The following is a 16,749-nucleotide window of genomic DNA, read 5'->3' as shown; positions in this document are numbered from 1 at the left end:
TCAGACACTAGTGCTCATGTCGGAGATTAAACCTCCACCTTTCTGTTCTATGACTTCCATTTTCAGAATTAACTACTGACCTCTGCATTGTGATTAGCTGTGTATATCCCTCTAGATTTCGCTCAGCAATTTTCCATTTGAAGTGTTTAAGCCATTAGCCCTGTTCTCACGACAAAAATTTCCAACTTACAACATAGAACAGCCCAGGCTGGAAGGGACCTCAAAAGATCATCTAGCCCAACCCTTTATGTATGCCAGACTCTGTCTCCCGTTTTCAATGCCTCTATAGAAAAATGGTATGAAGAAAATTGACAAGAATTTGGTTTAGACATTTCTAAAATAATCTTGTCATGGGTCTTGCCTTCCTCTTTTGGAATTCCTAGTAGCCTTTCAAGATGACGTTAAAAACTAACACCCAAAGACCAAACTTCTTTGAATAAAAAATTAAAATTGCCCATACCACTTTGAAGACTGCTTTTGATTTGCTATAGAAATGGCCAGAAGTAACAAAAATCCTGATGGTTGTTATAGTGATGACACTGTTTATTTAGGAAGTCTGCTATTACATTTGTATTTCCGGCACAAGCGAATGAATAATTCAGTTTCATGGGACTAAGTAGGACAACTGGTAGTGCTTTCAGGGTTTTTTTTTTAGAGGCTGTCATCTGACAAGCTGCTTTGGTGCAGCATCCTTCTCGAATAGACTTCCAGGAAAATAAGAGAAATATTTGAGAGAAGGAGTGACAACAAAAGAGTATGTCACAAAGAAGAGGCCCGAGCAGTAACCTCTGCAAGGTCTTGCATAGAAAGCCAGGAGCAGCCATAATCTTTGGCTCCATCTGCTGACATTGACACCGGCGGCACCTGGGTCAGGGAACTTTGGCAGTTTCTAAGTACTGTCTGTCTGCAGCTCGTTGCCTGTGAAGGGGCATTTTTTGAGAGAGGATCCTCTGGCTGCCTTCGGTAATCTAGAGGGAGGAATGCTGCATTTTCTTTTGCTCATTTTCTTCAGGTTGTTTCCCAAGATTAAGAGTATCACTTTTCTCCAGGGTAGGATAAAAGTGTCCCATTCCATTCTTCTCAGATCAAAAAATGTTGTACCTTGCATTGCTGAAAGGTTTTGAAGGCTTCACTGGCTCTGAAAAAGTGAGAGAAGAGGGTCCTGTATAAATACAGGCCTTTTAAAATTGTCTCCTGTTTCTTATTTTTCACAGTATCCATAGAAATCTCCTCTATTTAAAGTCCTGAATGGGCTTTGTTTCTTGTTTTTAGTCTTTTTTGGTGAAAAGATTTCTGTATCTAGCAAAGCCTAAGTTATCTGAGAATCATATCGGAAATACAAAGGAAAATACTGTAATAGGCAGCAACATCTAATATCTGTGGAAAGTTCTGCAAATCTGCTTGGAATTTGAACAGTGTCATTGCTGTATATGCTGCAGTGTGTCTAGTGACATTCACTGCTCTGCGGATAGCGAACTGCAACCCTGTACGTAATTTGTGTCAGAATCATTTCACTTATTTCATGTGCCCACCTTACAAATAACGAAACAAAAGAAACCCTAAACAGCAACTTCTTTTGCCTCAGGAATTTTCCATGATTTTCTAATTGTTGTGTCTGTTTGAGTTCAGAGATTCTTGCACATCAGCATAAAGGCCTTTACAAAAGCAGTCACTTGGAGATCTATTTCCTGCATTGAGCAAAGGCTAACTCTGTTCCTGTGCCCAGTGTAATGAAAACAGAAGAAGTGTCTCTAATGCTGGAAAAAAAGAAGTCAGTTCTAAAGCTGGTCTTCTGTTTCTTATTTCTCTCCATCTTGGCATAGATCACAAATGGATTTTTCACTTGGACACCTGAAGGTCCTCCAGCATTGTCCAACATAGATATCCGAATCCCTCAAGGTACAAAATGACATCAGATAAACAGAATAAGATGTTTTTCCATGAGCATTTGGTAAATCAGAAGCTTATATCTACCTTCCTGTCTCACAGGTCAGCTAACAATGATCGTAGGACAGGTTGGCTGCGGTAAGTCATCTCTCTTGCTAGCCATACTTGGTGAGATGCAGAAGATCTCTGGGAACGTATTCTGGAGCAGGTAGTGCTATTTAAAAATTCAAGCTTGAGTTGAGTTGTAATGCAGGAAAAAAGCCAAAATCTGTCCTGGGAACCTGTTTGTGGAGTCAGGGATTTTGTAGGTGTACAGTCAAGATAAACACCTTACCCTAAGTGGTAGGGGAGTACATCAGAAAGAACCCCCAGCCAGGGTCAAACAAGTTATCTATTCCATTAATAGGGATAGATAACCATACCTGGGCATTCTGCACTCCAGCAACAAAATCTGAGTGAAATCATAACTAATTTGGAATCAGAATTAGTTAGCTGAAGTGTTGTGCTGCTACAGAATAGCATTTGCACTTTCAGGCCTGAGCTCGTGTCTTTGAATGGAACTATAAAGAGGTACTGGCTCACTAGTAGTCGTCCCTGGCTGTGCTTCTAGATGTGTGCTCCATCCCAGTACTGCTGTAGTGCCTGAGAAATTGAAGAGATTTTTATAAGTGGTGGTGACCTGGGGATACTCCCCCAGTGCACCCTGCCTGATTTGACAGGAGGGAGATAGTCACGTCCTTCCCTCCTTTTCCAAGGGGACACAGCAGCTGTGCTCTGACAGCCAGATATAGATTATACTTGTGTCTTACTTTTGTACTGGCCATAAAGGAAGGAAAAAAAAAAACGCTACCGAATGCCAACAACTATACTGTTAGGGCTTGGTGTCTTGGCCCTCAGACTAAATGACAGGTAGTATAATATATTGCAACTCCTGTATGTGGTTTTCAGTAAATTACTGCTATCTCTAGTGCAGTCTGATCAATGATGTGGACATTTTTGGCTTGTTTATTTTACAGTACTAGATTTCCTAGCCATACAGACTACACCTTGCCTTTTGGGATACAATTATTTGTAGGTAAAGCTTGACAAATTGTAGAAGAGCCTAGAGGAATGATTTTTATTTCCAACTGATCGGGAATGAAGGAACAACAGTGGAACTGTAAGTCAAATCCACGCACTCTGATGGACAGAGGGTCATCGTTACCCAGTAGGTTCTGCACTGATTTTGTGAAACAGTTCTCACAAATTCCTTGAGTGTTTGTAGAGAGGTATTATTTATATCCAGCTTTCATGCGTAAGCCAGTCACACTACTCAGAATTGCACGTGCTTTAATAGTTCAAGGAAGGAAGGTTCCCTATTTTATAGGTGGGGAAAATGAAACATAGGAAGGGTGACCCTTTTGGCTGGTGAGGGAGACAAGAACAGAAGCCAAAGTTCCAGAATGTGGTGATCTAGCCATTAAAACATACTTCCCTAAGCAGAACATCGGAATATGGTGAGGAACCATGCAGAATCCCTGCAGCCTTATTAGTTAAACTAATTTCATTTCAGGAAGGCTGTAATTTTTTACAGATGACATAACATGATTAAGAAGTGTAATTTGAATGTCTGATGCTAAACTAAAACAGATGACACGATGGTTCTGATCAGACTGTGGTTTTAAATAGCACTTGTTTAGAAGTATGTGCTTCACAACAGTGTAAAGGTCAGAACTGGTTTTCATGTCTTCTATATGAGCCAAATCACAAGGTAAAATTCAGTTGTTATCACATTTGCTTTGCTATCTGTCAGATATGTATAAAGGGGCTGGTGGCTGAAACAATCTTAGCACTGTAAGTGCTGGCTGCACTGGGACAGATTGTCTCATCTTTCAGGGCTGCTACCGTCTGCACTGGTCTATTCAGAATGATAGATGGAGTCAGTGCAGGCTGCACACCTGTGTTGTAAAGCTATCAGATGAAAGCTCCCTTAATTTGATAAGAAAATACAAATGCCTGACCAGTTATGTGCAACATTATCCCAGGTTCAAGGAGAGCAGTCTTATCAAGTAATCACCAGAGCCTGTAGCCTTAGCTCAGGCAATAAAATATTACCAAAATCAGTAAGATCCTTGTTACAGCTCTCTCTTTGGGATGAGATGAATGCTTGGCTTCAGTTGTTCACATTACCGAATAGTCCTGAATTATTTCATTCCAAATTTCCTTCCCCTTCCCTTCCTCCAAGGTCACAGCTATGAAGACGAAGGATACATCCTGCTGACATGTCACTCAGTGCTCAGGAAATCTGGATTCTATTCCTGGCCCTTCCCTTGGTCTAATGGATAACCTTGCACAAGTCATTTCCCTCCTCTCTGCCTCCATGCTCTATTGATAAAACAGGATTAACTGCATATCATCTTTATTTGCTTCCTATAAAAATTGTTTCAAAACCTTAAAAATAAATGTAATTTATTCCTGGGCTAGGAATCAGCTAATCAGAAGTCACAAATGGCCCATTTGTGATTTTATTTTGTTGTTTGTATTACAGTGTGTGTGTGGAAGATCCAGCTCAGATTACTGCCCCTTGCCCAAAGCAGGCTGAGAGCATCTCAGCATAAATATTTTATAATATGGTTAGAGATTAACAAAAATAGAGAAATCTTTATTTACATTCTGAACAGATGTAAATGGTATTGATTTGACTGGTTATTGAGTAAATAATTATAGTATATGCCATGCTAACTTCTTCTGGGCATTTCTTCTAATTTCTTCTTTCTTTGAATTTCTTCTTCTCACTTTAAATAGTCTCAGTCCAAGTCCATGGAGCGGTTTATAGTATAGTCTTTTTGGAGTAAATCATATCGGAAAATTGACCTAAATGAGAAATAGTTTGCTCAAACAAAATCAGATCATTTGTTTCTAAACAGAACATATATATATTCCCATGTGAATCTAGAGTCTTTATAGTGTGAAGGAATTGCTAGACTCATTAAGGTTGTGAACAGTAGATTTTTTCTACTTGATGTGGAGTTGACTGTTTTCATCAAATGACAATATTTTAAAAGTTATTTTGATGCCTAAAAACTACATCATTTTTTATAAATAGGTGTTTACTGGAGGTTTCAGAAACATCCAGGTACTTTATTCTATTTTATTTAAATTGGAAATAGAGATTTGAAGGCTTGAAAATCTCAGTAGCACATATTTGCATCTTTAGACATCCATGTGCCTTGAAAAATTAGATCTACACCTCATTATCGAACATACATTACATTGACATTTCAGCACTCTAGAAGATAAATGCATCCTTAATTGCCAGGAGCGTGCATGAAAAGGGGAAAAGGAGGGATAAAGCAAAGTGAAAGGGGGAAAAAGTGGGTTGAAATGGCTGAGCTAAAACTCCAAATGGAGAATTAATTTTTCCAGCTGCAAAACAGAAGCACAGGTCAGGGAACTGATCTACCAATACTTGCATATGAAAATTGTGGCACCTGTGGCTGTACAGCAAAAGACTATGGTTTACAGAGGAAGTGGAGACATGGCTGTGCATTGCTGCACCTCGTGTTACTCTGAGGATCACTCATGCCCTGGTTGCCCTGGTTTCTGAGCAGGAACTGGAGCAAAGTTGCACACCTGCAGTATGCACAGGTAGATTGTGCTAGCCACGAGGGACCCTGGCTGATCTTTGCTTCTTGAGCTATGTTGATGGATTACATGAGCTGCAGTTTTCTGCCTGTCTCACAAGCTGCTGTGGGAGAAGAGCACCATAGACAGGGAGTTGCTGTCATACACAAATACTACATGTTGCAAGTTATCAGCATGTTCCCCAGTAGAAGGGATGCCTGGCCTTCTTCAGGGTGGTCCATGAAGCAGGAACTGATGTTTGTTGTTCAGGGTCCTTGCATTGTGCATGGAAGGGCTGGAAAAGGTATTCCCTATTTCAGCCCCTCGATAATTTCTGTAAAGAATGTGTTGCTGCTTCATGATATGCAACAGGTTAATGGGTTTTTGGAGAAGGTGCCACTGCATTCACACAGTCACCAAAGACCAGTGGAGCGTGAGGTAACCGTGGAAAAGCTTTGCTTGGTACATTGACCTTTGCACTAAAGGTAGTAGTAGCTGGCTGGCGCTCTCAAATTCCACAGTAAATTAAATTTAGCTATGGTCATTTCTTACTATGCATGAACTATTTGGAAGTGTCTTAAACCAGTCTTTTAAACTGCAGGTAGAGTTTTATTTCCTGGATATTTATAAGCAAATGCTGTTAATATATAGTTAATGAGACTGTTCTCTTTAAAACATGAAAAAAATTTTCCTCCTTGATTTGGTTCATACCACTTGACACACAGATTTTTCATTCTTTTCAATGGAACTGAATTTAGCATCAGTAATAAGTGTGGCCAGTCATCCTGTCACAACAACTCTGAACAACTTGGTACATGTTCAAAAATAGGGAAAACAAAATGTGTCTGTCCCTCAGACCTGCCCACGCTTACTTATACAGGCACATCCCCCCAAGGATAGGACTGATACAGAACACAGCATGTTGCAAGTCAACTGAAAGTGAGAAATGGGGTTCACACTAACCCATTATATGCTGCAAAGGTGCAGTTACTGTCATGGAAAAACACAGTATCACAAGTTAGCATTTTGTTTACCCTGAAAATGTCCTTTTTTAACAGAAATGCATTCTTCTCACACTAGGACTTCTAGGTTCTGTTAGCACCTCCAGGAGAGAGTGAAGGTGATTTTATTTGTTGAGTCAAATTAAATGTTTATAAGGAAAAAAAACTGTCACCAAATTTTTTTGACTGCTAAAATCAAGTCAATTTGTGTAGAAGGAACAGATGCTGCACTGCAGCTCTGTGATAAATACTGTTTGCAGTCTGTGCACTAAGTGGAATTTAATAGTTTTTCTTTCTGGGGCAGATTGCCTGTGCTTACTTAAGTAAACAATCTTTGCTTTCTATTTGTGATGCAGCTGTACTTCTGACAGTGAGACGGGGGAAGATGTCAGGTATGGTATTGTATGCGATTATTGTCTTCCTACTAGATCGATTGCAATAGGAAGAACCTAAGGTTTCTAAAATCTATGCTTAAGATTTTCAGAGTCAGAATTTTGAAAATCAGTGAAACTTCCACTGTGTTAATTTGCTTAGGATACAATTTTTGAAACTACCTATGTGACTTATTAAAATAAGAGCTGGATTTCCTTTATGAAAACATGGCTGTTTGGCAATTTTGAAAATTGTATCCTAACTTTACTGTATGTCTTTGAAAATCCTTCCGTTAAAGTCTGAACCAGATTATTCCCTAATGCTACACTTCAAAAAACAGTATCAAGTATTGCTTGAAAGGTTTCACTTATTAAAGCAAATTCTCCCCATTACACTTCTCTTCAATTTTTACATCCTCTCTTTTTTTTCGCACCTAGCATTCTTCAGGCACACACAAACTGAGAAGTGTGGGGACTAGCAGATTAGTCCATCTGTTGGCAGGGGATCCTTGCATGGAAATTATTTCTACCTGATCAACATAGCTCAGCTTGGATTTTGAGAATATCTACCAAATCAACTGAGAGCAAAGCTTTCTGACATGGTTGTCATTTTAGTGTGGTGCACAAACCTCCAGAATGGTAAATCTTGTCAAAGTGACAATCCTATCCCTGCTGAAGTCAGTGAGAACTTTATTACTGAAATCATCAGAGGAAAAATGTCATACGATGTTGCTTTTCTTGACTTATACTAAACTTTCTTCTACTGACCAGAATATTTTCTTGATTCTGTGACGCACCAACGATTTTACTGCCGTTTCTTTAGGTTTATCAGCCTCTTCTCTCCCATTTACCTTATTCCTCAGACTTGTTACCTGGTTGTCAGACTGAGTCCTGCAAAACTTCTGCTCCCATCTGTGCATGGTATAAGAGGGAGTTTCATGTATCTAAGGACTAAGCCTCATGGTAAAGGATACTTGGAAATCTCACAGCTCTTACTGTATAAGAGAAACTGCAATTTGTGGGCCAAGTAAAAGTGAAACCACTTGAACCCATTAAGATGCAAGACAAATATGATCAGAATTAGACATTCATATGTTTGAAACTGTTATGGGGGATGGACAACAAACAGTGAGATAACGTGCATAATGGTATGGTAAGGATATTAAAAAGTAGGAAAGAATATTATACTGTATGAAACAATTGCCTACATCAGAGGTTCTGGGAATCCTCGTTACGTTGGGTAAGTGCTATAGGAATATGTCTGGTGGTTTTGTTGCACTAGCATCCCATAGAACATTTTTGGTGTTCTCAGAACAGAGTATTCTGAGCCAAAGTCTTGTGAGGTCTTGAGCGTTTGCTCATCGGTGTTGAAAACTTTCTACAAGGTTGTTTAGTGCTTCTCAAAACTGAAGCTTTAACCATACCTTTTTTAGGTCAATATCATGTAGTACAGAATTTTAGCATGCTTAAGAGAGTTTTATTTCTGTTATGCAATCATTTTGTTGTATTTTTATTTATAGCATAGTACTTTAAAGTATTACTTGCATTGTCTAAAATCATTATATTGTTTAAAAAAAAACTCCTTGTGTTTGTTTTCTGCAGCCCAGAGAAAGAATCTCCTGTTGACATGGAATTCAGGTACATCACTTTAAAAACTAATGGGAAACTCCAGAAGTCCCTTCCAACCTCAGCCATTCTGTGACTGCAAACATTCTTCAGAAGTGTCTGCACTTAATGAGTTGTTCCCCCTTAGAAGGCAATGGGTTGTCCTGTATGTAGCTACTGCAAGATCTAGCATTAAAAACAAGCAGGTGACCCTTGCAGCTTAATAACAGCAAAAAAAGTATGCCTCTGAATACTCAGGACTGGTAATATCAGAATGTTCTATTACCTACCACCAGGCTGAAAATAGTGGAAGCGTATTTTTTTGTTTATGCAGTAATAGTATAGGACAAGACAGTACACATTTCTCTGGTATCTGGAGAACATTAGTTTTTGAGTTGTTGACTGATATTAGAAATTCATGAATTGTGCAAAATAATCAACATAAAACTGTAGTCAGCAATGGAAAACACATAGGAAAGGCTTTGCAATTATTATTTTCTCTACCATTGTAAGTCTATTGCATTTTAAGTGCTTCTATTTTCTTTTAAAAATCACCAGCCTTTCAGATTTGGCAGGCTTATTAAGGTACTGAGATTCATATATGAATGTCCCTTAACTAGTCTTATTTTCAGTGATCTTGAATGCATACTGAGCCTACTGGACTTAACAAAATGAAATGTGAAAATAGAGTTAGAGTAATAACATTAAACAAACAATCTTGACAATGTTGTTTGTGATTCTAAATTAAAGAACAGGCTTGATGCTATGTTAGCCAAAGTGCATAGTCTTCAGGGAGCTCAGGGAAGGTTTTCTCTATTTATTGTAAGGTTGGATTTTGCTGTCTACTTCTTTGTGATAATTAAGAGGTTATGGTTAGTCTACCTTGTGTTATCAGAGAAAAAAAAATTACACTCCATTGATGAAAATGCATGTTTGTTTATGCAGTCTGGGGGTAGGAGGGAATTATTTCCACCTGCAGAATAAATTCCTTGTAAGTCTTTGTCTGCTAAGCCAGTTGTTTGCATTCAGTCTTCTAAGTGTGAAATCTTAGGTAGGTTCAAGATAGGCTTTCAGAGAAAGTCTTGCACACTCCATTTCAGAGTATTTTGTTCTTTGGATTTTTGGCCACATATTTCTCACAGTTTCAGTAACAGTTTTGTTTGCCTCTCTACTGTAAGAAGTACTGTAGACATGCAATAGATTTCTCATACAATCAACCACTTGTGAACTTTTTGCTTATGTCAAAATATGATCTGCCCTGATATGTCACCCTAGTGTCAATTTGCAATTAAGTCTGATTTAGAGGGGTTTGCTAAATTCTAAATCTATAATGAATTTTGACAAGCTCATTGCTTGTTTCCAAATTCCTTGCAGTAATTAATTCTCACTGATGGGCTAAAAGCAGAATGTAAGCCAAACGTGAATGGGGTTCCCAGGCATTGTGGTGATTCTCAACATGGAATACATCTTACTGGCAGTGCCTGTATCTTCACTGAACAAAACAACACTTTTTACAAAAGTTGTAAAAACTTTTTCCTCAAAACTTTGCTGCTATTTCTCAAAAAATCAATTAGAAATTACTTTTCATTTTTTGAAAAATGAATTAGAAGTAACTTTTCAATCACATTGAGAATTAAGAGCAGCAAAGGCACAGTTTCAAGCAATGAAAAGGAGGGGAAGGGAATACATGTTCATCTTGGAATGCTCAGAGCAATTTTTTTCTCAATCATTGGGATGAGAATTTCATACTAATTGAACAAATGCTTCTCTCTTGAGGCAGAACTGAATACTCTTTGAATTAGATATTTGAGACTATGGGCTGTGCTGCTTAGGGGATTTTTTTTTTCTGTCTTTTTTCTTTCTTTTTTTTGGTTTCTGTTTCATTTTAAATAGAATTCATAAAACATAATTAAATTCTAATGAGCCATGAGACATTTGAACTTGGAAGCATGTTAGCAGGGTAGTGTAACTGTGTGTTCTTTCAGGTTATCAGAGAAAATTGGATCCTATAATGACTTCTAAGCAAGCTTGGTGAAAGTCTGAAAAAATGAGCAGGGCAAGTGACCTTAACTCCTGATAAAAAAAGATAAAGCGCCTGGTGTATTTTGGCAGCTCATAGTTTGAATTGCATTCAGACCCAACTAGAAAGAGGCTGCTGTAATGGCTGTCTAGCAGACAAAGGCTGCGTTTGGGTGAGAGGTCCTGTCTTTTTATTGGATTAACTGATATAGCTGGAAAGAAAACAGATATGCTTTTAGGTGTATGATCCTTCTTTTGGCCCTTTTCTGGAGAAACGGATAGTTTGTTGGAGTTTTCCAACAGTATTAGTTGCTCAAACAAAAAAACGTTGCCTTTCTCAAGCTCCGCCTTACTGAGGTCCTCAGTGCACAACAGCCACAAAAGCATTACTGCTTCACTAGCAGGCAGATACCTTCATTTTTAAATAGTAATAATAATAGTAATAATCCCTATGAAATAAAATATACCCAGTGAGATCCTGTTGACCATATCCTTCTGATGGTACATTATGTGGGCAATGCCACAGGGGAAAATTAAGCAAATGTTTTTTGCCTGAGTTCTCTTTCTTGTATTTATAGGCATAGAAAGATTTTACCTATGGCTACCCATTTACTTTATGACTCAAGGTCTCTTCTTAGAATGGGGAAAATAAATGTGTTGGGGAGGGAATTGCCTTTGTGCATGTGTGGAGTTGTTTGACTTTTTTTTAAACACCTTAAAAACATCTTTTTAGAACGTCCCTCCTAAAATATTGTTGCCTAACTAGTGATCTGCTACACATTTTTTTATTAGTCTATCCAAACAGAGCTGGGATTCAGTCTTTGGTAATTTTCTTCCTGCCATCCACACAGCTCAAGGGGCAGGTTTACTGAGCTAGCCTCTCCAAAACCCACCTCACAGCAGAAAAAGAGGGAACAAACTGAAATTCAGTTAGGTGAACAATTTCAGTATTCTCTTGGAAATTTAACATCTTACGTATTTCCTTGATGCTATTGATTTTCCTAAAGAAAAGAAATGAAAGAGTGTTTTTGAAGACTTATCGCCGGTTTCTTCCTTTACAAGAAAATGGTTTCCAAAAACGCCTACTGCACTGGTAAGCTGGGAACTATGTCGTTGGGTTTTTTTCCAGGAAAAGAGGATCAGTAGCATATGCATCACAGAAGCCTTGGTTGCTCAATGCCACAGTGGAAGAGAATATCACGTTTGAAAGCCCTTTTAACAAACAAAGGTAACAGATTTCAGCACCATTATGTGCTTTACTCCCCTTTTTGCTAAATAAGGGAGTTGCATAGGCCTCAGGCCTCAGTTCACGCATCCTCAGGTCCCATCTCCCTCTAGTAACAAGTGTGCTGCACCTGCCTGAACAAAAGACCTTGAGTGTCCCCCTTTGACCATGCTTTTCCTGACAGACACAAGGGACGGAGTTCAGTCTCACTTGAACTTAAGTGTAGAAGTGTTTTCATTTCCAAGGATCATGTTTGTGCAGCATACAGTGTTCTCTTCCTGTACCTAATTGACTAGTTTAACTGTCTCAGAAGGACATTAGCCATTTGGGAGTGGGAATGTTGTTCATTATAGTTTCAGTGCTTGGTATATTGTGAAGGATTAATAGCCTGCCTTTTTATTCAGTATAAATGCCCACTAAACATTCTAAAATACTTAAAAGTTAATTGCTGGTATTCCATCCCTCCCTGCCCTTAAAAGAAGTGGTTGACTATGTATTCACACTCTACGCACATTTTTTTCTGTCATCCTTGGATATTGAAACACGAAACAAAGGCCCTGGGCATGAAAAAAGTTAAATGCTAAAGAATAATATACCATGGAAGAAGTTGTGCTTGTTTTGCCAGGCTTTAAGTATTAAATATTTTTAATTGGGAAGCTGACCTAAGATGCTTTTTCATAGCTGAAATATTATTTACTTGCTTGTGATTGCAGGAGATCCCATTAGAACAATTAGTGGCTACCAAATATGTTTTCTGCTGTGTGATTTTTCCAGCTGGTTGATTTTTGTTCCTTTGCAGGTAGGAAATGTGCTTCTTTAGCAGTATCTGTGTGGATTTTGCATTACCGTTTTTGTTTCCGCAGGTACAAAGCAGTAATTGATGCTTGTTCCCTCCAGCCTGATATTGACATTCTCCCTCACGGAGACCAAACCCAGATTGGAGAGAGGGTCAGTAAACAGCTACAGCCTTCTATTTTTGTTTTAAATATATAGTGGGGTTTTTATTATTTTGTTGTGTTCTTGAAATCTTACCGGTTATTTGGCAACAAGGGTAATCTTTTAGTTAAGTGTACGTTTGGGTCATTACTCTGAAAGCTCGTTGCTTAGTAAACATGGAAACACTGTCATTTATGTGAGATGCGATGGTTTAAATGTGCTGCTATCAAAATGTTTGACTAATTCTGCGGCCGCTATCTCAGATATCCTGACTTCACAGTGCATTTTTTGGTTTCTTTAGGAGTTACACTAAAATAAATAATTCATAGATTTTTAGAACACCTTCAAAGGGCAAGTGTTGGAAAAGCTAAAACGGCAGTCTAAGGTTTATCACATCAGGGAAGATTAGGGAGTGACAAGAAAGGAAACAGAAGTCACAGATTTACAATTAATAAACAATTTGCTCTGGCATATACTGGCACTGTCAGTCAGACAAAAAAACCACCCCAAACAAACCTAACCACAAAAAACCTCCAAAATACAACAAACCACCCCCCACAAGGATACATTTAAGGATACATTTCCATGCCTAATCTCCACACTGGCTACCACGTTAATTTTAAATGGATTAGTTCCTAGCCCAATTCATTGTGTAGCCCAACCAATGTTTTTTGACAGGAGGAGGGAAGTGGAGGGGAGGGAGAAGGTAGGGTAGCGTCTTTTGGCAACGGTACTGGCTCATGAGAGCTTAAGGTCTTTGTGAAACTGCAGGTGGATCACAGGATCAGAGCAGGGTGGTAGCAGGGGACTACTGGCCGAAAACAAGTACAATAGCAACCAGGTAATATTCCCTCAACACGGTCTGACCTCCCAGCTAGCAATTACTGATGATAGTATAAAATGGAGCTGACACGGTATGACAGCATGTGATTATAAAAATAAATAAACAACAGGACACAGCCAGGCTCATAAGGCTAACTTTTGAGTAGAAGTCTAGTTTAGACTGACTACAAAATATCTATGCCACCTATTAAATGTCACCACAAACTATTACATTTCCCGTCCCTCTGGTATGTATGGAGTACAGCTCCAGACAGAGGGCTCTGGCTTTTCTAACAATTTGTGCACTGTCCCCCAGCTGAATTGCAGGCCCACACTTTTGAAAAATTTCTCTGGGTTTCTTTGTCCAGAAAGTCTTCTGTGGATAATTAGATCAAAATATGAATATTCAATTGATGTTTATATAACCGTCTGATTGTTTTTCTCCTGCTTATCGCCAGGGTATTAATCTGTCTGGAGGGCAGCGCCAACGCATCAGTGTGGCAAGAGCACTTTACCAGCAGACAAATGTTGTGTTCCTGGTGAGTAGGTGCCATTACGTTTATGCTGCAAACAGAAGCATGAGATGCGAGCATTTAGAGTATTTCATGGCTAACACACACAGAACATTGTACTTCACTGAGCTAAGCCAAATGTGCGCTGTTTATATCCATTGTTAGCTAGCCTGCAGGTAAGATGCATTTTGTAAATGGTGCAGATAGACAGATAGGTATTAGGATACAAATTGAAATGCTGATGCTTCCCCTCTCAGTCTATTGAAATTTCTTTTTGACCCTTGTTTTTATCTTTGGTACTCAGAAATTTAATACTCAGCTGTATTAATGAAATTCCTAAATGTCTCAGGCCTAAAATTATTGTCCTGTGTCTGGGATGTTTCCTTTCTGCAATAAACTAAGCCATCTTCCCACCCTGAACTGCTTGTCGTATATCCTGTCCCAACTTCAGCAGAAGTGCTATGGAGAAAGGAGTGAGAGCAGGCTCTAAAAACTTAGTAGGTGGGAAAATGGATGCATCCTACACACTCACTAGTAGTGACCTTGCTGACTTTCCAATTTAGGACTTCTTTCTTAAGCTCAGTTTTCAAGGAGCTTTGAAACCAGCTATTATGACAGTGAGACATGAGTCACATGGGATTAGAAAAGCTGTGCACATTACAGGTCATCCCTAAAAGTCTGGGAGGTTACTTACACCTTTCCCTGTAATTAGGCTGATCAATATGTGCTTGCTTCATGTGTCGGGCATTTCTGGGCAATCACCAGAGTGCGGGAGACTAGAGAGCAGCTGGCCCAGGTGCTGCAAATCAGCAGATACAGTATTGGGCTGTAACTTGGTTTTGTCACTTTTGTCCTTTTGTGCAGGACACTCAGTAACCTCCTATGGTTCTTTTGTGGTTTCATAATGTAAAAGCACCTACAAATAAACTTTTTTCCAGTTATTAATCTTTCAAAAATAATCAGGAATCCTATATGTTAGTATTTGCAAACACTCAGTTCTTTTAAGACTGATTCTGTAAACAAATGCTTATGAAACTTCTCTCTCACAAGTGTGCACCTCATAGTCAATAACCTTTCATATTCTCTAAACCTCTTGTGATCACTGCAGAGATGAAAAAGGTCATATGATAATTCATTACATATTTTATTCTTAACTACATTCAGTCAGTCAGCATGTTTTGTTTGTTGCATGTTGGACTAGTCCTGTAGCATGAACTGATTTTTTTCCAGGTGTCTTGTAATCAATGCATCATTATAATCATATATGGTGAGTGCCGCCTTAATGAACATCCTTGCCTGACGCCACAGTGCAATGTCGCGTTCTATGAACTGGCATTCACAGTTTGAAAAGGTGCAGCATTGCAGATGAGGTGGCTCTGTGCACAATCTGGGGCTCAGAATGGTGTTTAGGTCTGTACCAGGTCAGAAGAGTGCAGCAGTAAAGCTGACAACATACATCCTTGCTCTGGGAGCACAGTGCACACACAGTTGCACACACATTTTTGAGGATAAATTCTGTGTCACAGTCAGAAGTTACTGTGTTTCAAAAGCACTTTTTAAGTGCTCTACCTTATGATGCTCTGTTAGAATTTCAGTGGTCGTATTTATCATACTGTTGATTTCAGATCTTTTTGGTGTTGTAGATACATGAAAGCAACAATACTAAAGTATCTAATGCAGGCACAATGTAAGTTGTTGCCAAATTGAAGGGAATAAAAGTTAAAGGGGATTTTCTAAAGCAGTCACCTTTTTGCTTATGTGTCTCCCTAACTAACTGGTGGCAATGATGTTGCTCAGAGAAAGCAGAATTAATTCAAATTCAGTCCTACATTATCAGCAAACATCTGGACAAAAGAAAACAAAATTTTATTTTTAAGAAATCCTAGGTTTAGTGTAATATAATAGTATGAAGTAGTACTAAGTAAATCTTACAGCCGGTATTAGTAGTCCAAGCAGAAATAATTGATTTGTAATTCCATATAAATAGGATTAAGTAAACAAGTCCCCCCAAAGATGGTACATATTAGCTTAAGCCTAAATTAATTGCATGTAATTCATTAACTCAATAAGATAATCTAGGTTGTCAATAAAGCATCTGAGCAGAGTCATCAAACTGATTGATATTTCTCCTTTTGTGATTCTTTAATAGAGTTTTGATTTATGGATAAAAAAAAAATCAGAAGGCAATTATGTACAAGGGAAATAAAAATGTGCTCTTTGTCACTGTCCCTGGAGCAGTTTGTGTAATATATGCCATAGTCATACATTCCTGCGCTGCCTTGAGTCTGACAGAAACAATGTACTGCAGTTACGTAGGATATGAAGCACATCCGTTAAGAGGAGCAGTTCCCAGAAAGCCTCAGGAAATCATAGCATTTACACAGCTGACATTACCATATGTCTGAGTACTCACTGCAGAAAGACAATTCAATGTTTGTTGTTATGTAATTTAAGAAAAACATTCCTCAAAACAATTTTCATCTTCTGATGGCCTCTCTTGATTGTCTGTATGGATCTAACTGGTTTTACTGGTATTAAAAATCTGTCAGTTTCCTTAAATCCTGTAAATGCTGGCTCCAAAAGCTGACCTCTTTCCCTCATGACAGGATGATCCATTTTCTGCACTGGATATCCACCTAAGTGACCATCTTATGCAAGAAGGGATTCTGAAAATGCTACGGGAAGACAAGCGGACCATTGTGCTAGTAACTCACAAGCTGCAGTACTTACCCCATGCTGACTGGGTAAGAAAACTCTTCCCACTTTTT

General features: G+C 38.7%; 1 protein-coding gene and 1 long non-coding RNA gene across 6 annotated transcripts in view; one reads left to right on the top strand and one right to left on the bottom strand.

The window, feature by feature from the left end:
* Window positions 1–16,749, bottom strand: part of LOC129206762 (uncharacterized) — a 53,956-nt gene that overhangs the window by 7,111 nt on the left and 30,096 nt on the right. The gene's annotated exons all lie outside the window — the stretch shown is intronic.
* ABCC8 (ATP binding cassette subfamily C member 8) overlaps window positions 1–16,749 on the top strand; it is an 80,099-nt gene that overhangs the window by 38,861 nt on the left and 24,489 nt on the right. For 2 of the 3 annotated variants that reach the window (XR_008577271.1, XM_054826560.1), the window contains exons 15-22: window positions 1,824–1,899; window positions 1,990–2,095; window positions 6,848–6,883; window positions 8,465–8,500; window positions 11,616–11,714; window positions 12,575–12,659; window positions 13,928–14,008; window positions 16,588–16,725. Coding sequence is in view for 2 of the 3 variants with exons in the window: in XM_054826560.1 (XP_054682535.1) it covers window positions 1,824–1,899; window positions 1,990–2,095; window positions 6,848–6,883; window positions 8,465–8,500; window positions 11,616–11,714; window positions 12,575–12,659; window positions 13,928–14,008; window positions 16,588–16,725 (657 nt within the window). In the remaining variant the exon portion in view is untranslated. The remainder of the gene's footprint in view (window positions 1–1,823; window positions 1,900–1,989; window positions 2,096–6,847; window positions 6,884–8,464; window positions 8,501–11,615; window positions 11,715–12,574; window positions 12,660–13,927; window positions 14,009–16,587; window positions 16,726–16,749) is intronic. The other variant, XM_054826561.1, reaches the window with a different exon arrangement.

This window comes from Grus americana, chromosome 5 (genome assembly GCF_028858705.1).
Source record: "Grus americana isolate bGruAme1 chromosome 5, bGruAme1.mat, whole genome shotgun sequence".
Lineage (NCBI taxonomy): Eukaryota > Metazoa > Chordata > Aves > Gruiformes > Gruidae > Grus > Grus americana.
The sequence above is the reverse complement of the archived record's forward strand: the minus strand, read 5'-3'. Positions and strand labels throughout refer to the sequence as shown.